Genomic DNA, 25,235 nt, shown 5'->3' with positions numbered 1-25,235 from the left:
TGATGGATTCTGAAAGTTGAAGAAGTGCCTTGGTTTATTTGTAATTTTATTAGCCAAATAATGTTCCAGTTGGGTCGTAATTCCTATATATATGGTCTTCAATCATTTAATCTCAACTGTTGAATGTAATATTCCATAAACGGCAAGCATACCAGGAAATACTCAACATGTCAATTTGGACACTAGTGTACAATTCCCGAGAGGAAATTTTTTGTCATGTGATCTTCTTTGGCTGGCAGTTACTGATGATTTAGGTTCATAATTGAATTGTTTCCTTTAAATTATTTTAATTTGAACTTACTGAATTGAAGCATTCTTTCGCAAAATTTATGACAATATTTTCATGTATTTCCCAAGCGTTTATGGAGAAGTATTGGGTCCACTCCTTGGGAGGCTATCTTTGGCGTTGGAAACAGATGCAGATATTAAAGAGGAGATGCAGAAGATGTCACATCAGATGCAAAAATATAAAACACTTGTGGAGAAACTTAAGGTGTGTACATTATTGAAGCATAAATATTGAAATGGTTGGCGTCTATTCCTGAAATACAGAAGTGAAAATACAGTGTACCTTTTTAATTGCGCAATTTGATCTACTCAAGTTTATTTAGAGCCTGGACATGTATATAGTGATTTCAAACTTTTACTAGGAAGAATTAAGAGAAGAAAAGTTGAAGGCCAAAGAAGAAGCAGGGGACCTTGCTCAAGAAATGGCAGAGCTTAGATATCAAGTTACAGGTTTGTTAGAAGAAGAACGTAAGCATCGTGCTCGCATTGAACAGGCATCCTTGCAAAGAATTGCCGAGTTAGAAGCGCAGGTATAATTGTAAACTCATGGCCTCCTTTCTCTCGTCTATCAGAAGCTAATCCAAGAAAATGCGTGACTTTCATCCTTTTTTCTTTGCAATCAAGCTTCAAAGAGAACAGAGAAAATCTTTATTTGCTGTCCGCGGTCTCCCTGAAGTGTAGAAACTGGAATTATTCAAAGTTTTTCAAGTTCATCAGAAGAGACTCATCTTAGAGGTTTGTGCCTAGTTATATATTTGGAGCCCTTTTAATCCTTTCACGCGGTCTGTTTATGAATTGTTATTCTTTCTCAATGATGTATTGTTATTGTGCTGATTGTAATTGCTTTGCATAATATACTGCTGATAAAATTACTATATCGTGGACAGATGTACTGAAAGATGTAGGATGTCTTCTCATGCCTTGGTTCCTGGAGAAGAGAAATGAAGTGGCTGTACAGAAGAACTAGCTCGTGCGTGTTACAGTGTATTTTGTGATATGGGGTGCAAGAATTGATATAAACACATTGAATTTTTGTACAGATGCCTGCGATCTCTCTCTCTCTCTCTCTCTCTCTCTCTCGCTTCTTTCTTGCAATAGTCTTGATCAGGGTGGGAATGTCTGTTGTGAAGGATTGACTTTTAGGTCAAATTCTGTCATTTGAAATTTTGCTATTTTTTTATATTGGGCGTGAGCAACCTAGTATTGTGATGTTTTCAGTACGCCCTAGACGAATCGTAGGTCATGGCTTGAGCATAACAGTTGCTCTTGTAATTGTAAATTCATCTATTTATGTTGGGTATAAAGATTTTTAGTATTTTAAATGTCCTAAATTTGAGTTCAAATTCCCCCTCACTTATTCGCACCTCTATATTTGGGTGTGTGGATAACTCTGTATGCACTCATGTACGTATTCTCGAGTGATTGGTATATTGAATTTGCATATATTTATGTGAATATGTTATTAGATATTTTTGGTATTATACATCATTTCAAAAATCCTCATGCATTTTATGATTTGCAAATAGTATAATTTGAGGTTGGCAAAAAAACGTAAATGATATAATTTCAGATAAAATTTTTTTTTTATTTTTTTTATAAAAGGACGAATTTTATTATAAATTTATATTAATATATTATGTGTGTGTGTGTATTCAATCATTCACCGATTTAAAATAGTAACTGGCCAAAAAAGTTATGTAAATAGCATAGGAAGTCAATGGCTGCAGCATGTTCTTTAATGGCTCGGAATTCTCTTTTGAAGAGCAAGATATAAAAATAAAATAAACCAGAAATTTCCTCATACGTCACACGGAATGTTTTGGTGTTGTCAATCCAACGAAATAGGATAAATGAAAAATATATATATTAATCATCCAAGGAGTTGACAAAGTGATACGGTTTTCGGTCTGAATCAAATGACTTCCAACATGGCCCATCCCAACAATTAAAAGAAAAAAAATCATAAATGGCGTCCATGCTTGATTTATTCAAAACTCAAAAATGAAATCTAAACAACGCCAACGACGAATTCTGAGAGCGATTGTGATGTGTGGCCCCCATCCCAAAAACACCCGCCGTGATTACCTAAGCTGCTTGGGGCCCTTCTCGAGTGCTTACGCAAAATATATATATATATATATATATATATATAAATATTGTGTACTCGCTCCACCCATCCTGGCTTCGTTGCAGTTTCCTACCCTCCCTCTTTTCTTGACGCGATTTTGCAAGGTTTCTACATTTGCCGGTTCTTTCAGTTGAAATAGTCCCTTTCCTTCTCCCATTTCTTATTTCTTGTTCTCCCTCTCTTGGGACTGAAGGCTTTAAAATGTTGGGTATTACTTTCCTCTCTTAGTTCTTTCGGTTTTTCTTTCTGCACATTCGTCGGTTGCGGTTTCTCTTCATCGTGTAGTTCTCCAACTTATCTCTACTTTCTTCAACAATCATTGATTTTGAGTTTCTGTACAGTTGCTGTTAATCTAGTGTTTGCTATTTCCTGAATTTGGTTATATTGTTGTTCTCTAATTGGTTCTTTTATCATCTGACTGTTTCAAGCCCATAATTGTAGGACTCCTGATGGTTTTTATGATCACCTAATGGTCAACGTTGCTTCCTCTCTATCTCTGTTGATTGGAATTTGAAGCTATTATTGAAGCTTTTATAATTCTTTTCGTTATCCAAGATTTTTTCTTCGTTCATTCTCGGACGAGCTAAAGAGACCGAAGAGGTTGTCGAGTCCGTCGTCAGTTTATATAAGTTTTAACGCCTCTTTTTTCTCGTCGGCTTTGAGATTGTGTTAATGAATTCTTCCTGCAATTTGTGAATCCGTTAATCTTCGATATTTTAGTTCGTCGTCTTTTGACTTCCTTCTTAAGTAATTTTATTGAACGTACCCTTATTGATAAAGACTGGTTTTCTTTTATCCTAGGAAGACTAACTGATTCGTAATTAGCGCCTTGATAGTATGATATTGCCTATTTGTCTACAATGACAGTGCATGACAGTTCTTGCTTATTTTTGCAGGGAGAAATTGTTCTGCGTTCACGTTACTTAGGACACCGTTGTTTCTTGTTAAATTGATTTACCCCCTCACCTTGCTCTTCCTCTAACCAAATTCTGCAAAGTGTTCTTGCTTACTGCTTAGTGGTGACTTCGAGAGAATGTTTGGTTCTAAGAAATCTCCCTTGAAGTTCTCAAAACACAATTCTGTTGATCCTGTCTATCCTGTCCAATCAAAGTCAAACCCGTTTGATTCTGATGATTTGGCAAAGGACGGCAAAAATTATAATTCCTCTAGGAGGAGTTCTTCAGATCCTACCCTGGTAACAACAGAGGTCAAGACCAACCCTTTTGATGATTATGATGTAAATGGGAACTCTTCATTATCTTCCTATGCCCCTCGATCAGCAGACCGAAACAAGTATAAGAATGATTTTCGTGACTCAGGAGGAATAGAAAATCAGTCAGTGCAAGAATTGGAGAATTATGCTTTTTACAAGGCTGAGGAGACGACAAAATCAGTTAACAATTGTTTGAAGATAGCAGAGGATATGAGAGAGGATGCTACCAAGACTTTAGTCACCCTGCATCAACAAGGAGAGCAGATTACCAGGACTCACCATGTTGCCGTCGACATTGATCAGGATCTTAGTCGGGTACCACTCTGGTTTTAAAGAGTTATTTAGTGCATGCTTCAGTGTTCCTATATTGAGTGGCTTCTTGGTGTCCGTTTACCTAGACTATTGCTTCTTTGCTATACAGCCTGCTGTAAAGTAACATTCTAATGATATTCTGGACTAAACTGCTTGAATGCCTTTTACAGGGAGAAAAGCTCTTGGGAAGCCTTGGTGGCATGTTTTCCAAAACTTGGAAACCAAAGAAGACACGCAACATAACTGGCCCTATTATATTTGGAGGTTTTATTCTTTTTCCCCTCCACTTACCTTTATGTATGTACGTGTATGTAACATATGCATGATATACTTCATAACACAGATGATCCAGTACGAAGAAAAGGCAGCCACTTGGAGCAGAGAGAGAAGTTGGGATTGAGTTCTGCACCAAGAGGGCAGTCAAAGTCCCGGACACCACCTCCTGAACCGACAGATGCCCTTCAAAAAGTTGAGGTTTGTATCATTCAGTGAACATTAACCTCTTGTCTAAAGCTAGCTAGGGCGTGACAAACTCAATTATCTTAAGGGCTCTTGATATGTTATAAATCTCTCTTGCAAAAATATGGGATTGGTGGATTCTTACTATAGCTTTTAGTTGCACTGGCCGATGACTCGTCCAGATAAGCATTCTTTATTAGCAACTACCGATATTCTGGCAATTTTGTTCATCTTACTCTGATTAACCCCATCAGTATGTAGTCTGTGTGTGTCCAACTTGGATAATGCCACTTCCATTTGTTATTTTCATCTTCTGTGATGATGTAAGGTTCCATAATTGGCTAATAAATAACTGTCCTTAAACAGTTTGAGAAGGGGAAGCAAGATGATGCACTGTCAAATTTAAGTGATATCTTGGGAGAGCTGAAAGACATGGCTGTTGACATGGGATCCGAAATGGATAGGTCAGTTAAATATTCGTTTATTCTCCTATCTAATTTCACCTTCCAGTTGTTCTTGAGCACTAGAAGAAAATCTTTTGCCCTATCCTTGCGAAAATAAGCAACATTTTAAGCAACACTTCCAAAAATTCCCAACAAAACAACTTTTAACGTGACTTGTCTATTGGTAATGTTGGTGCTGTTGCAGGCAAAACAAGGCCATTGATCATGTGTACAATGATGTGGATGAGTTGAATTTCCGCATGAAAGGTGCTAACCAACGTGGCCGTCGTTTACTTGGAAAATAGGGGGCAGAGTTTCCATATTCATTTCCAGCTTCTCCTATTGCCTTATACTGATCCTTTACTTTTCGCTGTTGTAATTTTCTTTTACTTTTTTGGGATCAATAAAACAAATTCTTCAATACATATGATTTTGGTTTGCACAATTTTAAATGTGCAACGTATTAAACTTCACCTGCCTGTTTCCAGGAGTTATGACTAGTCTTCCCAACTTCCCCATATAGACGGCTCATCTATCCTCCAGCTATATTCTCTTCTAAGACAATGATTGATTGAATCTAAACTCTAAAAATGCGATACTCCGAACTATAATTCCCTGATCTGGAAAAAAATTTGCGTCAATGACATCATGCAATACCAACCTTCTATAGGAGCAGGTCAAGAAACTGAAAGATGCGTTGATTGGAAAACTCAGGCATTCCTTCTAAAAGCTACGAGAATTTCAATATAGGAATATTCAATTTTCTTGGCTCCTCATAGGCTTATAATTGAGGGGATAACCCAAAGTTTTATGTTTACTGTTAAGCCTCTAATACAACCCTCCTACACAAATACTGGTATCTTACATCAAAACAACCATCCGATAAGAACAGGTCTATATATTACGATCATCCGTAAAAAGCATACATTGATAAGCCTCTCTCAATCAATCACAAACATGGTCAATATCAAGAACTGGTCTACATGTTACGATCATTAATAAAGTTTATACATTAATAAGCCTCTCTCAGTCCGAAACCTGTAACTGGCAATAAGATGGGGATAAGTTAATAGCCCGAAACCTAACATGTGAGCTCGGAATTCGTCTCCATAATGCTCCTGACAGTTGGGGCGTAGAGCGAGTGGACGATCGCTTGCCTTCTGGCGATTTCCAGTTGAGCCTTGCCATCGGATAACGCCGAAGCGATAGAAGAAGGATCCGAGAGGTTTTGGTTATGGCGAAAGCCGTCGATGGTTCGGCGCTTGGTGTATGCCTTGATGTTGTAATCGGGAAACAGGCGCGCCGTGCGGAGGAGAGAACGGAAGAGAGAAAGCACTTCGGCCTTTGATGGCCGGGTGGCTGCTGCGGAAGCAGAAAACGCCATTTTTACAGAGATTCTCTGCTCTCCAGATAGTTGGCGAATGGTATGATGTAGTAATGACCACTAACTGCCGACGTTTTTGGCCCTCAACGAATGCCGACATAGGTATACAGTGCCTCGCTCCTTTCTATAATCATTGATCATGATTAATCTTATTAGAAATGTTTTAGATTTATTTTTTAATAATTATTCCTATTCAGTATTCAATAAAAGTCACTTGAAAATACCGTCAAATTTTCACGGTCTTTTATATTGAAGACTACGTAAATAATTAAATATCGTTGGCTAAAAAAATTAAGAGGAAAATTTTAAAAAAATTACTGTTGAATTTTAAAATTCTAAATTAATATTGGGTATTACATTCATAAAGAAAATGATTACGTTTAAAAAACAAATGACAACACATTTTTTAAGTAATTCCTAATTTAGAATTTTAAAATTTAACAGCCATTTTTTTGAAATTTTTTCAAAATTAAATATCCTTAAACTTTATAAAAAGAACAAGTGGAATGTGTGTGTATTTTATATTTGTTTTTGAAACATAAGCATATTATTGTGGGGGAAAATTATAATACTGAGGAAGTCCGTGAAATAACTTTAGACTTTTGAGACTGGAAACAGATTATGAAAAAGAAAATTATAAAATTTGATCGACTTTAACTTGGTTCATATAAACATAACATTTTTATAAGGGATTTATTCTTGCAAATTGGCTGATATAATGATATCTCAAATTTAATTTAGATTTTGGAAAATTGTCAGTTGATTTTGAAATAGCAAATTGATTGTTGTCATTGTTGTAAAGACAATCACTATATGTAATATTAAATTAGCCAGAAAAAAAGAAAACATGAAATATGCATTTTTCATTAGAAGACTGATCTTCAGGCCAAAAAAAAAAAAAAAGAACACTGATCCCAAAAATCAACACAATTGGCAGATATTTCTCAGACTTCAATTGAAACTTAATTATTTGCATCAATATATAAAATCTGTTGATACAACTCCTCTTTCTTCCAAAGTAATTTATTGAAAAGTTTCTAGCTTCCCAATGAAGAAGAACAAAAGCTCACTACTTACAGTTACAAAGAGCTTACAATTAGCAGTCCTAGTATACAAGATTTATTAAGAAACTAATTCTTGTGGCGGCTAACACAGGCTGGAGCATCAAAGTTTGGGTAAACAACAAAGACAATGGACAAAGGAGCTACATAAATGGGAGAATGTACATTTTTGTGTACTGGATCCAAATTTGGAATGTCTCCTTGGCTTGTCAACTGCATTGGAATACCGTTTAGCAGCACGGTACGGCTTTGAGGGTCGCGATCTTTCGGAGTTAGATGGTACTCTTCTCTGAAAGTGACATAAGATCCTTTGGTTCCAACCCATGAAAATGTCTTCTTGAGATGATAAGTGAAAGAGTTATCTCTGCGGATGCTTTTCACTTCCTTGGTTCCTTCATTGTTTGGAGCCACGGGGTTTTGAACATTGAGAATGAAATTAGTCTGATTGCTTAAATTGATCAACAGTACTGTTACCCCCTCCTGGAGAAGATCATGGATAGAAATGAAAAATGAGAAGGAAGGTTATGATTGAAATAGCAAATAAAGCCTTTAAATGCTTAGAATATATATCCCAGGAAGCTCAAGAGTATGTAGGTTTCACCCCACTAAAACAGCTAGCCAGTCATAAGAATAATGAACGCATTTCCCTCATGATAAATTGATCAAGTAATCTTCGATATGCTGAAATAAGATAGTAGACATACAAGTATTGAGAGAGAAAAGAAAGGGTTCTCCCACTCAGCTTAGCAAGAAAAGCCTTGTATCTTCTTGAAAAATTCTTACTTTCACGCGACATAGGTGCAAAGAATCAATGAAAATTTCACAAAAGCAAATGTTTGAGGTAAAAGAGTCAATAGATTTGATGACTTTCTATCAGCTCCTTAATCTATCTTGTAAGATGAAAGCCTGAAAGGAGTAGAAGAATCTCTCTTTTCAACAAGCAGCATGTTAAGCCCATCTGTTCCGAACTATGGGCTAAGGAGTAAACCCTCTTAAGTTTTCCTTTTGAATCTCATCTCAATATTAAAAATTTTAAAAAGTCGGCATACTTACTCTTCCTTTCGAACAATGGGCATAAGTACGCAAATAAGGCGAAGAAGAATCACTAGAAGCCTGAAGAACCTTCTTTCCCATAAGCCTTTGCCACAGAAGTGCACTACTCAAAAACAAGATCAGAACTTTGGATTAGATATGTTTAGTGAAGATATTTTTTGAGTTGTTCTAACTTCTAACATCCATAAAAAAGTGTATGAACTCCACACTACTTTCATGAATTTTCAATTGACACTTACCTATAATAGTCAGGATTGGGACTGAAAGTGGTTATATTGAGAAGGCCATAGTAGCCTCCAATCAAAGTCTGCCTGCAATAGACCTTGGTGTTGTAGGTGGATGCCATTCCAAGTTGATCCAAGTACCTATAAGCAAACGCATTTTTGAACTTATAATTAATGACAAATAATGCCTAGATAAATAAATAATGACAAGGTTTTCTTTAGTACTAAAAAAATAAACAGAAAATTGGGGGAATCAATAACGAAGATTACCAAAAGCTGTTTAAAAATGTGCTAGAAACATAACGACTGCCACTATTATACGCCCCACCAGCTTCTCCAACCCACGCAGAAGACCAAGGGCCCACCTTTTCAATGCTTTCTGAAAGATTGCCAAATATTGATGCTACGCTGCTCAAATGCCAAGGGTCTAGAATCTTCTTTTCTAGATTCGGATCACTGCCTGAAAATGAGATCACAAACTCTGGTTAGGAAGAACAGACCACCTCATTTTACGCTGTAAGTCAATAAAATACGTAATCTCTGATGCAAGACAACATGTAATTAAAAGGGCATCATTTGCCTGCATATTTTTCAGTACATGGCGAAGGACACAGCAATAGGAAACAACAATAGAAAAAGCAAGAGACATGAGTTATGTCGTATGAAACTGAGAACAATAAATGCATTCTGCACAGAATAATATTTTCATATAATTGCTTCCACTTAATTTATTATACTAGAGAGAAGATTCAGTAAGAACTCTTATAATAGTATTAGGCAAGGGACAAGCAAACCTGCTCCCAAATTGTATATGTGATGAGTCAGAACATTGATTATTCCAGAACCTGAAACCTGTAGTAGCTTATTATACCAATCCTTTTGATAGAAACCTCCAGGTGCTACAAGTGCAGGTTTGAACCGAGATCGCTCATACAAGATATCTAATATTTGTTTAAGGTGTATCAAGTCTTTTCCATACTGTGCAGGGAGAACACTTGCCCCAATGCCATTACCACTTAACTCATTACCTGCAGCGGCGTAAGCAATATGCAAGATTGAGGTCAAGTGAAGAAGAAGAAGAAGAAGAATATGACAAGAAGTTCTGTCTGCTGTTCCTACCAAATTCCCATGAATCGATTTTATATCCCTTTGAGATAGCGTAACTAATGAAAGCATAAGCATTGCTAGAGTCCCAGTCTCCTCCCCAAACATTGTGACTAATTTTGTGCCTCCCATAAAGTGCGTTCAAGCCAAATGTCACAATGGCCCTGCAATATGGAACATAAACAAGGTTACATTACATGTACTCATTCGAGCAACCTCCCCATCTTCTTTCAAGCTTTCTCTCAAACAAAAATACAGCTATGCTTGTGAATAGTACGTAAAACCACAAACACAATACACTCACTAGTAAATGATAATAAACAAAGGAATGCTACTCAATTACTCATTAAAAATCATATGCGGACAAAAACTCAAATCAGATACTTTTCAGCTATATATATAATAGTAATAATAATTCTAAATTCCTTCAGGTTGATTGATTCCTTAACGTGAACAAAAGTATTAGTGGCTAGCATAAAGTTTAACTCTTGCCATCCCTATTAGAATATTAATCAGCACAACCGCACAATGATGTGACCAGGGAAACAAACTCTGACTAAAGATGATGCTTAAGAGCATACTCTTGGAATAAGCTACTCAATAGAAAGAGTCATTCAATACTTAGGATAAGAAAATAACAGACAATGACAAAAGAAAACCTCCAAAACCAAGAGAGGAATGTCTGACTGCATTTATTATAAAGGGGAAAATGAACTATCCCTTCAGACATCAAAAATAGGGTTCTAGCCTTCTACTTATTTGTAGCAAATCTTGCACAAATGATAGCTGTCACATTGCTATAGACTTGTAGTGCCCTGCGTAAAAACCCAACTGGCATATTTGATTGTTATTTATTAGCTGTGGCTTAATGAGGTGGAGGAGAGACCAAAGAGAGGTGAAGAAAACAATAATTCTCAATGTTAAAATTCTCACCCTGTTCCATTGAAAAAATGATTCAGCTCATCCCACCTTTTCATGTGTAAACATCCCTTTGAAAATCCAAATAATCCACCTTTCATCTTTTGAAAGGGATGGCAAGGCACCTTCAAAGTTTCTACATCATACAGCACTTGGTCTTGCAAAGAACCTCCCAGTCTTATCCTCAAAGGCTTCAGAGCTATCAGAAAACCAGTATCGAAAGGATAGCATCATGCTTAAATAATTATTCCAAAAAGATGCCATGGATAAAACCACATACAGAAACTAATCAAATCTACAACACACTTGGGTGTCATTAAACCAAATGAAATAAACTGTTGCTCACATACCCCGTACTGCCTTGGCGAGGAAAGGGCGAGACAAGTCCTGAAAAACAATATATTCAACACGACTAAGATTACTTCTCCGGCTTGCATTTCATAATAGTTAATTCAAATTTGCCGCTGCTCTCTTCATTTGACTTCGATACAAATAAGTTTCAAAATACTCACCAAATTAGTGACTGATGAGTATCCCCATGGGCAATGGTCGTAGTCACATTTGTCATGAGGCCACCAATCAATCGTGGCACAAATGAAGTTATCATCAGTTTCAGCTTTTGCTTGATTTCCATTAACTAGAATTGAAGCATGTATAACTTCTTGACTTGAAGACGGTGGAAGAAAAGCCAAGAAGAGAAATAAGGCAATGTGGAATCCCATTGTTGGATAAGGTGCGACTTACAAGAGCATCGAATTCTACTTATCTAACTGCAGTTACAAAGACGAAATTTCAGTTACAGGCAGGTTTTCTGAAGCCACAGAATTGCCCTTTTTCATTTCATAAAGTTGGAAATAAGAAATCAAGCTCATAATTGCCGAAGTCAGCATGTTAAATCGATGTAGCTTCGGAAGCTAGCTTTAGCAAAAGGTAAAACGTGATTACCAAATTTAACAAAACTGGTGTACATGATGCATCCTTGACATGATTGACACTCCTCTCTGTTGACAACAAAATCCAAAACTATGCTTGCTCTTTTTTTTTTTTTTAAGTAGAAAAACTATGCTTGTTTTTAATTTAAAAAAAAAAAAAAGAAGGAGAAATGTTACAGGGCGGACGACGGTATAATATCTGGGTTACATAAATTGATCTTAATCAATAATCGTCACAGATTTGGAATTATAACAACGGTAACGTTGGATTCAAAGTGGTAATCAGAACTAGGATATTTAAACTATGCCTTTCGAAATTTCTTTTCCGTCAAAAATAATTACAGATTTAGTCTCCACAGAGAATTCAGTTCTGATTTCTAACGCAACTTTGCCAGGAAGAAAAAACAAGAGACCCAATAATTGCAAAATGACGATGAATCCACTTGTTTTAACGGATAACTATAAGATAAACGGACTACGTCAAGTCTTAGCTAAAACAAGTAGATTGACAACTGCAATACCAGATCTAAGAACTCAAAGTTTGAATCACAAAACTCAACGAATAAGATGAACTAGCTTCTCACCAGGCGTCATTTATGTATGCGAAACCCAGAGCTATCAATCATAAGATTCAAACCACATCTCCAGACAACAGCCGAAGTAAAAAGGATGAATAGAAAGCCTCCGCAAATAAGTAATAAAAAAGAATATGGACCCAGAAGACATGAATCGAAAGCAGACTACAAAACAAAGAAATTACCAAACTAGAAGAACACCCGGATGTAATTCCTAAAATACAACACTTACCCAGGAAGGATAATCCAACACCAGCCTTATCTCAATCCACCACCATTAACGACAACACTAAAGCATAAGTCGGAGGATGCTTCCTTGCATAACATGCCGACACGCTCGGTGCTTTTACTGCTAAACAACGAAGCTTTTATCACTCTGACGTTTCAAAGGCGCCAGAGATAACGAAGAAGGACCACATTTCCCTGTTAGGTGTGAGATAGGTGAAGCGGGGTGGATAAACCTGTCTCAGATGTGTCGGCGCAAGCATACAAGCTAATGCTAAACTTAACGGATGGTTGATTTGGTTTTGTTTGTCATGAAATGATGATGGATAACAACTCACAAGCGAGCTTCCAATTATTAGACGTCGCTTCTATTCCATCAACTGAGTTGGTGGGAAAGTAAGTATCACTTTTAGGTAATGAAAGAGGCAAAATTGAACTGCCAATTCTGTTCTGTGAAAGATAGAAGGTACGTGTAGATTGAGGCACGAAAAGAAAATAAACAGTAAGAAAATTTGATTAGACTCGAAAACAACAGATTTATTGTTATTATTGTTGCAGGATGTCTCTTGCCTTCGGGTAGAAGGTAGCCTAAATAAGAAAACCTTCCTTCTCCTCCTCCCACCAGAACCTTGTTCCGTATCTGCTTTGCTTTGGATTCCAGGAAATGGTTTGGGTATGATTGTCCACAATTGACTCTTAAGATCAATTTGAAGACCCACCACTTGACCAAATACAGTCTCATCACCCGCAAGTTGTAAATTAATCGGATCACTTTGAGCGTGAAATTTTACACGTTAAAAATTAAAAGTGGGGCGTGCGAGGGGACATATATGAAAATTAAAATGTAAATTAATTTATAACATTGCGTTATATATTAATTTATAAATTAGATAAATTAATTTTAAAAAATTTATAAATATAAAAAATAAAATAAATCAAAATATTATATTCAAGTCAGATTGTACGGTCTAACTAACTCTTATATTAAGAAATAATTTTTTTTCAAATTATTCTTGCTAATTATACATATTAAAAAATGGTTTGCAAATAATTAGGATATTTTCGAAAAATTAACATATATTTTTTATAAATAGCTAATTTAATTAATTTTTTTAATTTTGTAATTTAATTAGCTAGCATAAGAAATATTAAAACTAATATTAGAAAAACACAACTTTATGAGCGTAGTTGTTCTTTCAAATTTAGTATTCCAACCCTTATGACGTAGGCCTATATTGATTACGAGGGACGTTGGATATGGAAAAATGATACCAATGTGGACCATTGTCTTTGGGAGGAAATTTCCATAGAAATATTGAGCGTGGGCGTCACGGGGATTTCAAAACTCATGAACAGTGAAATTTGACTCTTTCTTGTCTGTATTTGTTTGATAAATTAACCATATAGAGTCAAAAATAAATTCGATTCTGATCCACTTGTTTTTTGTTCTTCGTAGAATTTTCTTTATTCCAAAAATTTCATCATTATTGAGAAAAAATTAATTGATTTTTCTGCCAACAGCTAGATTTATTTGTTCAAGGTGTGGCCCCAAAAAAAAAAAGTTATGCCTTCAAAGATTCGCCATTGACAAACCAGGCAAGGCAATCCACAGGTTTTGACAATGGAATTTTTCCCCCCCCCTCTTTTAACAACTTTTTTCCTCTTGGCCACCCTTTCTTTTTCCAACTAACGGATAGATTAATTTTAGTAATATAATGTTATATGAATCAAAATCTTTTTAGTTTATTAATTAAATTCACGAAATTAATTGGGAAGAGGGAGATGTATAATATTGGGATAGTGAAAAGAAAACGAATTCTCTGATTTTTTTTGACGTGACAGATAAAAGAAAAAAAAAATACAAGACTAAACATCATTTGAAAAGAAAGAGCATATTCCTTCCCGGCTCGTTCTTAAGAGAATCCATCAAATAAAAAAAATGTGGAAAAAGTTATTCTTTTCTGCAACAATTATATTCAATTTTTCTGTGGAAGTCAATTAACACACACTTCTCTTTTCACTTTCAAATCTCAGATAGAATAAGAGCAAAGAACCTGGTTCAACTTTTTCTCCTAGAAAACACCAGAATTGTTTTTGGCATCTCCCTTATGTGATTGGTGTGAACACTTATACTACTAAAAAATTTATTAAAAAATTCATCGATGTTTTTTAGGGGGAAAAAAAAAAGGCAGAAACAATGGCCTCCCGTGAGGATTTATGCAACAGTGAACTGGTTGCGTGTAAACACAACTTTTCATTAAATTATGAGACAAACAAAACAATACTGCAGGTAGGAGAAACGAGGATTACAAGTATGGTCCAATTACAAGTATGTCGATCACATGTTGCTTTAAAATCTGATAATCCTGTGATGAATAAATGCCGTACGACGACATGAATTTGGTGATCAGCCACCTCTAACAACTGACATAGAAACGAAATGGATCCCCTTTTGGGCTACACAAGTTGATTCTATTTAGATCATATATGGTTGATTATACTCCTTTCAATTCTAACTACTACTTTTTATTTTTAATATAAAAATTAGTTAGAGATTTAATTTAATCTTAAATATAAATTTTTTATTCAATTTGTCTCTCATATTTATTTACTTTTTTTTAGAGTAATTTTTATAGTAATTACATATGTAAAAAAGTTTTCATCACATGATAGTTTCAATACATATAATTAATAAGAGTATTTAAGGAAAGAGAGGACATATTTATTACTACCTTCGGTCCTTAAATTTCGTTTGACTTTTATTTTGATCTTAATTATAAAATCCCAATTTACTTTGTCTTTCATATTTATACTTTTTTTCCAAATTAATCTTTCTAATAATGGTAGTTCTAGCCAATACATTTGATTGGCATGGATATTTTAAGAAAGATAACACATAATAACTAACTTAACTTATTTTCTTAATTTACTCAAATTAATCAATCAGCTCTTATATCAAGGACAGGAGGTTGAATCTATTACAAATAATTAACTTAAATAATTTTTTTGATATTCACTTATTAGTTATCTATAAAAGTTAATTCTTTATTTTAGTTTATTGAGGATTTTTTCAGTGCACATAATTAAAAAATTCATTTTGAAAAAATCAACACAATTTTATTGTACAAATAGGATTAATTAATTTAACTAATTTATTTATTTTTTCCTGTCCATGACTACAATGAATCTGATAGGTTTATGTTTAGGTGTATCACATAATAAGCAAGATTTCTTCATTTTGATGAAGAGGGACAAAGATGAAGAGTCATGCATGCATCTACTGTGATTGAGTTGAGTCACTAACGCAATACTGTCATTGGAAAAATAGCAGGATGTTTTTTTTTTTCCCCTTCTCAATACTCGTTTCCTTTTTTTAATTTTGCTGGTTCCACCTCATCATCCTCCGTTCCTCAGCTTTCTTTCCAATGGGGCGAGACGTAAATTGCATATCATTAAGGAAGTTTGATGGACATTTTATTAGATGAGCCTATTTTCTGAATTTATTAGCATTTTTATTTTTATTTTTATTTTATTATCGGGTGGGGACTGAGGCGCGGAGAGAGACACAACTCTAGTTTGGCTGCAGTTTCACTTTCACGTAGCAAGAACTAGCCTTCTCTGCTTTTACTGTCATCTCCAAAACCCTAACAAGAATAATCCCGTTTTCATTGCCTGAGACTTCATTATTGTCACTTCCTTTCGCCGATTGTTCAACATACCCACTCTCAATTTCCAATCATTGCATATATTGGAGCTTCTTATTTCAAGGACGGGTTCTCATTTACCAAGAATCGTGTTTTATCGGTTTTGAATAGAGATACAATATTTTAATTTGGCTTTGAAGCATATTCTCAATTCAGTTAGATCAATCTCCCCCAGCATCACTCACTAAAGTGGGCAAATTATCCAACACATTCTTGTTAACTGGAATTTTGATGAATGTAGTCCCTCCTATGAGTTTCTTACCGTCTTGATTACTTGGGATGGAAAGTGAAGCAGTGGATGATCAGAACTCAGGATGGCTAGAAGTGAAAAAGGTGATCCAGACCTGCTGTTGAAATATTCTATCATGCAAATTTTAATTTTTTTAACTGGTTTCTTATGTATTTTCACGTTGTCGCTTTTTTTTTATATATATTTTTTATTTTTGGTTCATGTATGAGTAAGAACTTGAAGGCAAGCGAATAGATATACATATAAAATAAAGAGTTTAAGCTTAGTATATATCGGTTCGAAGCTTGGGTTAATTAATCATATAGTTTCTTTTTATGCCCCGTTTATGTTAAGAGATGCTTGTTCTAGGCTTCTTTTTATGCCCCGTTTATGTTAAGAGATGCTTGTTCTAGGCGGCATGGCTATACCAGTGCTAGAATAACTCAAGGGTCTGTTTCATTGTTCTATTTCCTACCGTTCAGAGGTTATTATATGCATTCTTTTTTATCCGCATCCAATATTGGTTTGCACTGTCTTTATCTTTGTTATTAGAGTTCGATTTCAAATTTGGACCTTCATGATTTAGCTTGTAACGCTAGTGTTACTGAATTTCTCCCCATTTTCTTGCCTTCTTATCCAGAAACACCGGAATACTTCAAAATCCTCTTTGCAGAGCTCTGTTGGAGGACTTTCAGGGAAAAGAGCTTCTAATTCTTTGCGCAGTCAGCGTTCCATAGATAAAAATGACAGAGATTCACATGCCATTTTGCGATCCCATCTTCCAAGGATGGAGGAGAATTTTGTACATAACTCTGGCAGTGTTGCTAGTTCTATGTCCGAGTCAAAGGAGGAAGAGGGCACATGTCACCTTAATACAAATGTGATTAAACATGACAATCAGATTCAGAAGTCACATATTGATGATGATTCTAGAGGTGGACACGAAGTTCTTGAGAAAATACCCCTAAACAATAAGCCTGAGGTAGTCCACAAAATTAAGTGGGGTGATCTTGAGGATGAGAGCTTTCCACTGCCTCATGAAAACTTGAGTGGAGCTGGAATTAAGTTTGGTACTATTGGAGACGATAACATGCTTAACTGTAGAAAGACTGACAGTGTTTTAGACACAGCCCTTTCTGATTCACCTCATGCCAAAGATAATGTTCCTGTGGCCAAGATTGTTGATTCAGACATGGCTTCTAATCGGATTCCTTCATCAGAAAGCAAGCATGAGATTTCTGTAGAGAATGGTGTACAAGTTAAGGATACATCTTTGGAAGAAATTCCACCATTGAATGGGGAAGAAATCAACCAAGCAGATGATATGTTGAACTCCAAGAGTGAAGGTGATGCTAGCACCAAAACAGTAACTGATAATCACACAGGCAACGATGTTGGAATTTTTGAAGTGCCCCGAACAAACTGCAATTCAGTTAGTGCAGTTACTGACCAGAGTAAACCACATGTGCCTGAATGTGGACCTGATATTGTAGGAGATTCTGCAACTTCTGTGGAAGATGTTAGGGGCACACAGAATATTAATGTGGATGGCATTTTGTCAAGCTCTCATAATATGAGTGCGCTTGAAGAAGGTGACTCAAATGAAAGCAAAGAACGGTTTAGGCAAAGGCTTTGGTGCTTTTTATTCGAAAATCTTAATAGGTCTGTTGATGAGCTGTATCTTCTTTGTGAGCTGGAATGTGATTTGGAGCAAATGAAAGAGGCAATTCTTGTTCTTGAGGAGGCTGCATCTGATTTCAAAGAACTAATCAATAGAGTTGAGGAATTCGAGAAGGTTAAAAAGTCTTCTCAAATAATTGATGGAGTTCCTGTCATCTTGAAGAGTGACCATCGCAGGACACATGCTCTCTCATGGGAGGTGCGCTTGGTTGTATTAGTCTGTTGCCTTCTATTGCTCAGGTTGATATTTTGAGGTGCTAAAATACTGTTGTTAATCTTTAACAAGTTATAGTTGATGTATTTAGGAAATTTGGATATTATAAAATTTCAAAAAAATATAAACTGAAAACATAATCTTTGTTTTGCTCCTTATCATGATAAACATAATTTTATTCTTAAATATTCTCAAATCCTTTGACAAGTCTATTCTAAAAATTATTTACTTATCATTGAAAGTGAGTGTGTTTATCCATGTGCGTCAATGCAAGGGATAAAATTTGGTCAATAATGTAGAATTTGTCAGAATCTATTTTTCATTTTCCTCTTTTCTCTTTCTCTTATTGTATTGTGGTATAGTTTGATGAAGAAGCTCGCGATATTTTGAATATGTAGAGGGCATATAGTAGATTCTAGGAAGTCATAAAATTGCCTCAGATGAATATATAGTCTACCTTTTAAGTATTTAACAATGTGCAGTGCTACATATGTATACAGTTAGGGATATGTGAATATGCGTTGGAATCCTCCTTCCACATATGGCATGCATAGAGCTGTTGAGATCAGATCAATCTAATGTAAAACATTTTTTTGGGACAGACAATGTAAAATATTTTAGTCTAGCACAAAGGGACAACCTCTCACAATTGGATTTTAAATTTCTAGTATTACTTGGGCACGAGAATTCCATATCACCTGGATCATAGCATCAATGGATGCTACGGTTAAAGTTTAGACTGATTATCACTAGTTGTAGTTAACTTCCTTGACTATGGGGAAAACATATAAAGATGGCATATGATTATGCAATAACTGATGTCTTTCTTTGCCTATTTTCTTGGTTGGTTTCTGTTTTTGTGTGGTCAGTCCTTTGGTTTCACACATGATAACATGCCTGTGACAGACCTGGATCACTTGGCTGCTAATTCTAAGTTTCTTGTCTGTCTTGTCTTGATTGTAGGTTCGAAGGATGACATCATCACCTCATAAGGCTGATATACTGTCTTCATCTCTTGAGGCTTTTAGAAAGATTCAACAAGAGCGTGCTAATTTGCAAGGAGTAAATAGTGCAGAGAATGCCATGTCTAAATGTCCAACTCCTGAATTTGTTGGCAATCACACTGATGCAGTGACAAGGCCAAGAAAGCAGGTCGGATCATTAGATGCTAATCAAGTTTATCTCAATGGAGGAAAGCATAATATTGAATCGGGAAAGTCTTGCAAAGCAATCTTAGAACAAAATGGACAAAGTAGCCAACCAAAGAGCTCATTATCCTCAGAAGTTAATTTATCTAATTCACTTCCTAGGGAAAATTTGGCTGCTCTTGCAACCACGAAGGGTAAAAGAGAACATGTTGAATTTGAAGCTGAGAAGCTAAAGAAAGATAAAGTGCCAATGGAAGGTATTACTGATAAAAGTTCTAGATCAGTAGATGATGTCCGGAGGCAAATACCTATACCTGAGAAAGATAAGGAAAAGAGACATGTAGCTATGGGAAGGTCCATGAATGCTTGGAAGGAAAAACGGAATTGGGAGGATATTCTCTCATCTCCATTCCGTGTCTCTTCTCGTGTGTCTTACTCACCAGGTTTAAACAGGAAAAGTGCTGAGCGGGTACGTATCTTGCATGATAAATTAATGTCTCCTGACAAAAAGAAGAAGACCACTTCAGACTTGAGAAAGGAGGCAGAAGAAAAGCATGCTCGTGCCATGAGAATCAGAAATGACTTAGAGAATGAGAGAGTACAAAAGCTTCAACGTACATCAGAAAAATTAAGTCGTGTCAATGAATGGCAGGCTGTTCGCAATATGAAGTTACGAGAGGGCTTGTATGCACGTCATCAACGTAGTGAATCTCGTCATGAAGCTTATCTAGCTCAAGTTGTGAAGAGAGCTGGTGATGAAAGTAGCAAGGTAAATGAGGTTCGGTTCATTACTTCCTTAAATGAAGAGAATAAGAAGCTAATATTGCGTCAAAAGCTTCATGGGTCTGAGTTGAGAAGAGCTGAAAAGCTGCAAGTAATAAAATCTAAGCAAAAGGAGGATTTGGCAAGGGAAGAAGCTGTTCTAGAACGCCGAAAACTCATTGAGGCTGAAAAGTTACAGCGTCTTGCAGAAATACAGCGTAGAAAGGAGGAGGCTCAAGTTAGAAGGGAAGAGGAAAGAAAAGCATCAAGTGCAGCACGTGAAGCAAGAGCTATTGAGCAGCTTCGAAGAAAGGAAGAAAGAGCCAAAGCCCAACAAGAGGAAGCTGAACTTTTAGCCCAAAAGCTGGCAGAGAGACTCAGCGAAAGTGAACAACGTCGTAAGGTTTACTTGGAGCAAATTCGAGAGAGAGCTTCCATGGATTTTAGGGATCAATCGTCCCCTTTGCTACGTCGGTCAGGGCAAAGCAGATCTGCACCAACAAATAGTGGAGATGATCCTCAAACAAACATTGCTTCTAGCATAGGAGGTTCTTCTCTTGGAATTGGCAACATCACATTGCAACACTCAATGAAGCGAAGAATTAAGAAAATTAGACAAAGACTTATGTCTTTGAAACATGAATTTCTTGAGCCTTCTCTTGGAGTTGAAAGTGCTGGCATTGGATATAGAGTTGCGGTGGGTGCTGCTAAGGCAAAAGTTGGTAGGTGGCTTCAAGAACTTCAAAGACTTCGGCAAGCAAGAAAAGAAGGGGCCACGAGTATAGGGCTAATAGTCGCTGAAATGATTAAGGTAATTTTTTTAAAGAAAGAAGACAGCCTTTTTACATTTATCTTTGGGTCCAAAGAGTTACGTTATTTTCTAGAGCTTTGAACCATGATGAAATTCTGTCGACAACAATTTTTTTGTATGCTCTGAGAAACATGGACACCATGCTTGCTTATCAAAATAGCATATTTTGGCAGTCTCTTCATTATTTGGTTAGATCTTTGTATGCTTACAGTAAAAATTGTATCTAGTTATTTCTTAATTTTAACTTGCAATTCATGTTAGTGCTCGCATGTGGTCTCTGCTTTTCTTTAACCAATTATTCTACATCATTGACTGGTATGGACAATTATTCAAGCATTTTATATTCTAACTATATGTTTAATTGAGCTCCTCTTTCTCTGGACACCATTTATGTTTTAAGTGTCTCAGAGACCTGTATATTGTAATTTTTCCCTTTTTAGGGGAAATGAAAAAATGTTCATATTATGTCGATTTAGATAACTTTCTAATTTGTGCTTATGTCTTTCTTTGGTGAACTAAGTATTTGGAGGGAAAGGATCCAGAGCTACAGGCATCTCGTCAAGTTGGACTTTTAGATTTTATTGCTTCTGCCTTGCCTGCTTCTCACACTTCAAAGCCTGAAGCATGTCAAGTTACGTTGCATCTTTCAAAACTTCTGAGAGTCGTACTATCTGTACATGCAAATAGGAGTTATTTCCTTGCACAAAATTTCTTACCACCAATCATCCCAATGTTATCAGCGGCTCTTGAGAACTATATAAAGATTGCAGCATCCATAAATATTCCTGGTAATCCAAGTTCAAATAAAGTATCGGTTGAGAATTTTGAGCTAATCTCTGAAATATTAAATAATTTTTTGTGGACTGTTACCACAATTTTTGGTCATATAAGTTCTGAAGAAAGACAACTTCAAATGAGGGATGGCTTGCTGGAGTTACTTATTTCCTACCAAGTTATTCATCGATTAAGAGATCTTTTTGCACTTCATGATAGGCCTCAAATGGAAGGATCATCATTTCCTCCTCCTATCCTTTTAAGCATACGCCTTTTGGTGTCTTTGACTTCTAGCCATGGAACAATAAGCTCTATTGACTGGAATTCTTTTCCCATGGTGGAAGAGCAGAAAATTGAAATTGAAGGATCTGAGGTTACCGATTCTATTCATTCTGTGGCAAGTAATTCTTGGGGAGATTATAGATCTCCCTTGTCTGTAATTAATGGTAGCTCAGTCATGCATTTACCTGATGTCCCGGAGGATAGACCGTTGGATGAATCATGTAAGGTTAATGTCAGTGATGAATCTCTTGCAATTGACAAGGGTCATGAATTGAGGCAGATTGATGGTTCTCTTCTATTAAAGAATACGGATGTGGAGTTGATGAGTGTTCCAGATGAAGCTAAGAACAATCAAAGAGGGGATGCTATTAATTCTTGTGTTTCTCAGAAGGATGAAAAAACATGGTTGTTGGTGCAACTCATAAAAATGAAAAAGAACCAATCTTGGATCAACCTGTGGCATTTCTTCTTTCGGCTCTTTCTGAGACAGGACTTGTCAGTCTTCTCTCTCTTCTGACTGCTGTATTACTACAGGCGAACAATAGGTCATCCTCTGAACAAGTAAGTCTTCCACAAATCACAACATATACAATTTTTTTTAATAGATGATGAAGATGATATTTCTCTTATTGCTTGTCTTCTAAGCTTGTCCTTGTAATTTCTCTTTCATTGAGTATCTCCTATATTATGTAGCAAAGTAGTCTAGTATGAATGAGGATGCCACTTGGTGGCATGCATCTGTATACGATGGCCTTCAACAACCAATTTATTTGGGTTTTTGATTTACTAGGAGTGTTTTCTGATCTCAAAGATCAAACATTTTGCTATCCTAGCAAGAACAGGCGAGCATTCACTAACTGTTTGTGCTTGCTATACCTATGCTGTTTCATAACTTACAAATTACAAATACTGGGGTTTGTTGTGGGTTTTACATTTCATATTGATTTGATAGTGATATTGCTAATTTTCAAGTAGAATTTAGCAGATACATTCTCAAAAATTTCATATTTTTCTTAAGTTGTATCTAAAAGAACAAGTTTAATGGCCATTCTTTTGCAGGCATCATTTATTCTTCCATCTAATTTTGAGGAGGTGGCAGCTGGAGTACTCAAGGTGCTGAATAATGTGGCTATTTTGGATCTTGTATTTTTGCAACAAATGCTAGTAAGTTCTTTTTGGTTCTTACCTTCTACTTTGGTGTTGGTGCATGATAATTGAATTTGAAAGATAATCTCTACTTGGCCCCCTTCCCTGTTGCCACCGCTCACTCATGGACACGTTCTCCTTTTCCTTGCTCCTGTTTTGCTTACAGGCTAGGCCAGATTTGAAAATGGAAATTTTTCATCTGATGAGCTTTCTTCTTTCTCATTGCACGAGCAAGTGGAAAGCGTCAAATGATCAGGTGCATAATATATTTTTATCTTTTTTGTAGTGCTTTCTCAATAACAGCCAGTACCCAAATATGTTATTGGTGATGTTGCCGAAAAACAAATGGGACCCTTTTTCCTTTAAAGCTTTGGATGGATGAAACTTGGAGACATATTCAAAAATGAAAGTCAAGATCTTCTAATATGAAATCCACCCACTTAGTATTGTTGGGTCTTTCCAGCATGGGTGGATTTTTCTAATTTGTTCAAGATCTCATACCCATGCATTCTGTCCTTCCCCAAAACAAAGTCCTATGGAAAAAGTTGAGGTGGCGTTTTTATCACCTACTGAGGTTGTTGGAAAATAGTCGTTCTCTTTCATGTTATGCATTAACAAAAGTTCTTCGTAGGAAAATATACGGCCACTCTTTAATGCTTTACACTGTTGTATCTCAGGTTGGAATCGTTATGCTTGAATCTCTGTCACTTCTTGGTCATTTTGCTTTGTTCCATCCTAGCAATCAGGCTGTCCTCCGATGGGGAAAAAGTCCCACCATCCTTCATAAGGTCTGTGAATATTTAAAAAGGTTTGATTCATTTTCTCAATTTTATTCATATAAACTAATGTTGAGTTGGAATAAGACAGGTATGCGATCTGCCATTCGTTTTCTTCAGCGACCCTGAGTTGATGCCATTTTTGGCCGCCACACTGATTGCTGCATGCTATGGGTGTAAGCAGAACAAGTTTGTAGTTCAACAAGAACTGAATGTTGATATGTTACTTTCCTTGCTTAGATCTTGCAAAAATGCTTCATCTGCCTCTCTATCTAATTCAACCTCGGATAGTTCCCCAGCAGATGAATCTAATGAACAAAATCAAGTGGGTTCTGAGTTTAGAAAGCCTCACGGGGATGTTCCAATAAAATACAGCCGCACTAATGGCAAAGGCACTCGAAACTCTTTGGGAAAGAGCTTTGCTCTGGGAAATGGCATCAAAACTAGCAAGATGAGAAGCCAGAAGGATAGCAAGTCGACTAAGAATAATGAAGAAGTGGCTCCTAAGCAAAATTTATACCTTCCAGGGGCTTCATCTTTAATGTTGCACTGTAGATTTCCTAACAGCTTTGTTGATAAAGCAGAGCAGTTCTTTTCAGCTGAAATTCCTAGTGAAATTGATGAAGTACAAATTCAGACATTGTAAATTGAACTCTATGAATGAAATGAAATACATGGATCTACAGTGTGTTTAGTTGAGATTATTAGGATATACCTTGATGAATTCTCTCGTGTGATTCATTGCAGCTTTATACACGGGAGCGTCTAAAAGCCGATGCAACTGTCTCGTGCAAATTATACACAGAAGTCCATTTAGTCATCTAGTGCCAAAATGTTAGGCCCTTTAAAATCATGAATATGCTATTCATGTTGATACAACAATTGCTTAGCCACAAATGGCTTTATAGCTTGATGACATTAGAATTTTCTTACAAGCAAAAAGTCGTGAGGTCGATTCTGGTTATAATTTTAAGAGGAACATGTATTTTTTATTAAAAGAATGGTTAGTTGATTAGCTTTTTTGGTTCAGATGGCGCCAGAGATTCTGATGGCATGTGCGTGTTCGGAAACAATTACTAAGGTTACGTTGAAGCCGCTGTCAGGCAAGACAACACGGGGATGATGAATGGCATGGCAAATCAGTGATCATCACTGATAATCACTGATATGGTCGGAATGAATATATGCTAAAAGACGATATCAAAATTGAACTTGTCAATTATCACCAAAAAGGTGTAGTATTTTCATATAAGATAACTGGGGGAGGAATGGAGGGAGGAGAAAGGAGGAAAAATTCAGTAAAAAAAAGGAACAGGTGGAATCATAAAATTTTCAATTAAAAAAAAAAAAAGAGATAAAAGGGCAATGTAAACCAATTAAAACCTTTCAA

General features: G+C 36.1%; 4 protein-coding genes and 1 long non-coding RNA gene across 5 annotated transcripts; 3 read left to right on the top strand and 2 right to left on the bottom strand.

The window, feature by feature from the left end:
• The first annotated feature begins 693 nt into the window (after window positions 1–693).
• Window positions 694–1,468, top strand: LOC114713196 (uncharacterized). Its single transcript, XR_003737311.1, has 3 exons — window positions 694–818; window positions 913–1,023; window positions 1,176–1,468. It is a non-coding gene; the product is annotated as an uncharacterized LOC114713196 (long non-coding RNA).
• Window positions 1,469–3,318: 1,850 nt separating this feature from the next.
• On the top strand, window positions 3,319–5,361 carry LOC114713243 (SNAP25 homologous protein SNAP33-like). Its single transcript, XM_028897842.1, has 5 exons — window positions 3,319–3,944; window positions 4,112–4,205; window positions 4,285–4,415; window positions 4,767–4,864; window positions 5,049–5,361. Exons 1-5 carry the CDS (start codon window positions 3,450–3,452, stop codon window positions 5,146–5,148), a joined length of 918 nt encoding a protein of 305 aa, XP_028753675.1. The 5' UTR covers window positions 3,319–3,449; the 3' UTR covers window positions 5,149–5,361.
• Window positions 5,362–5,639: 278 nt separating this feature from the next.
• LOC114713213 (LYR motif-containing protein 4B-like) lies at window positions 5,640–6,300 on the bottom strand. The gene has a single exon (XM_028897808.1). It carries the CDS (start codon window positions 6,225–6,227, stop codon window positions 5,925–5,927), a length of 303 nt encoding a protein of 100 aa, XP_028753641.1. The 5' UTR covers window positions 6,228–6,300; the 3' UTR covers window positions 5,640–5,924.
• An 863-nt stretch (window positions 6,301–7,163) lies between these two features.
• LOC114713212 (heparanase-like protein 1) lies at window positions 7,164–12,919 on the bottom strand. The gene is made up of 10 exons (XM_028897806.1): window positions 12,327–12,919; window positions 11,100–11,357; window positions 10,938–10,974; window positions 10,603–10,786; window positions 9,685–9,833; window positions 9,360–9,593; window positions 8,836–9,025; window positions 8,581–8,706; window positions 8,342–8,444; window positions 7,164–7,768 (listed from the first exon to the last, which is right to left on the bottom strand). The coding sequence occupies exons 2-10, from the start codon at window positions 11,307–11,309 to the stop codon at window positions 7,358–7,360; spliced, it is 1,644 nt and encodes a 547-aa protein (XP_028753639.1). The 5' UTR covers window positions 11,310–11,357; window positions 12,327–12,919; the 3' UTR covers window positions 7,164–7,357.
• Window positions 12,920–15,880: 2,961 nt separating this feature from the next.
• On the top strand, window positions 15,881–23,086 carry LOC114713229 (uncharacterized). The gene is made up of 5 exons (XM_028897823.1): window positions 15,881–16,356; window positions 16,893–18,131; window positions 19,110–20,867; window positions 21,388–22,484; window positions 22,983–23,086. The coding sequence occupies exons 1-4, from the start codon at window positions 16,303–16,305 to the stop codon at window positions 22,438–22,440; spliced, it is 4,104 nt and encodes a 1,367-aa protein (XP_028753656.1). The 5' UTR covers window positions 15,881–16,302; the 3' UTR covers window positions 22,441–22,484; window positions 22,983–23,086.
• Window positions 23,087–25,235: the final 2,149 nt, after the last annotated feature.

This window comes from Neltuma alba, unplaced genomic scaffold (assembly GCF_004799145.2).
Source record: "Neltuma alba isolate B1F8T4 unplaced genomic scaffold, ASM479914v2 tig00011420_pilon, whole genome shotgun sequence".
Classification (NCBI taxonomy): Eukaryota; Viridiplantae; Streptophyta; class Magnoliopsida; order Fabales; family Fabaceae; genus Neltuma; species Neltuma alba.
Note: the sequence above shows the minus strand (reverse complement) of the source record. Positions and strands in the feature narration are given on the sequence as shown.

What these genes read in the sequence shown, in the direction of transcription:
- LOC114713229 (XM_028897823.1), top strand. Translation starts at nt 16,303, where the DNA reads ATGGAAAGTGAAGCAGTGGATGATCAGAACTCAGGATGGCTAGAAGTG. An exon ending in GATGGCTAGAAGTGAAAAAG is followed by an intron (nt 16,357 to 16,892) that starts GTGATCCAGACC and finishes CTTCTTATCCAG; the next exon opens with AAACACCGGAATACTTCAAA. An exon ending in TAGTCGCTGAAATGATTAAG is followed by an intron (nt 20,868 to 21,387) that starts GTAATTTTTTTA and finishes TGGTGAACTAAG; the next exon opens with TATTTGGAGGGAAAGGATCC.
- LOC114713243 (XM_028897842.1), top strand. Translation starts at nt 3,450, where the DNA reads ATGTTTGGTTCTAAGAAATCTCCCTTGAAGTTCTCAAAACACAATTCT. An exon ending in TGGCCCTATTATATTTGGAG is followed by an intron (nt 4,206 to 4,284) that starts GTTTTATTCTTT and finishes TTCATAACACAG; the next exon opens with ATGATCCAGTACGAAGAAAA. An exon ending in ATGGGATCCGAAATGGATAG is followed by an intron (nt 4,865 to 5,048) that starts GTCAGTTAAATA and finishes GTGCTGTTGCAG; the next exon opens with GCAAAACAAGGCCATTGATC.
- LOC114713212 (XM_028897806.1), bottom strand. Translation starts at nt 11,309, where the DNA reads ATGGGATTCCACATTGCCTTATTTCTCTTCTTGGCTTTTCTTCCACCG. An exon ending in ACTCATCAGTCACTAATTTG is followed by an intron (nt 10,975 to 11,099) that starts GTGAGTATTTTG and finishes ATTGTTTTTCAG; the next exon opens with GACTTGTCTCGCCCTTTCCT. An exon ending in CATTTTTTCAATGGAACAGG is followed by an intron (nt 9,834 to 10,602) that starts GTGAGAATTTTA and finishes TCCATATTGCAG; the next exon opens with GGCCATTGTGACATTTGGCT.
- LOC114713213 (XM_028897808.1), bottom strand. Translation starts at nt 6,227, where the DNA reads ATGGCGTTTTCTGCTTCCGCAGCAGCCACCCGGCCATCAAAGGCCGAA.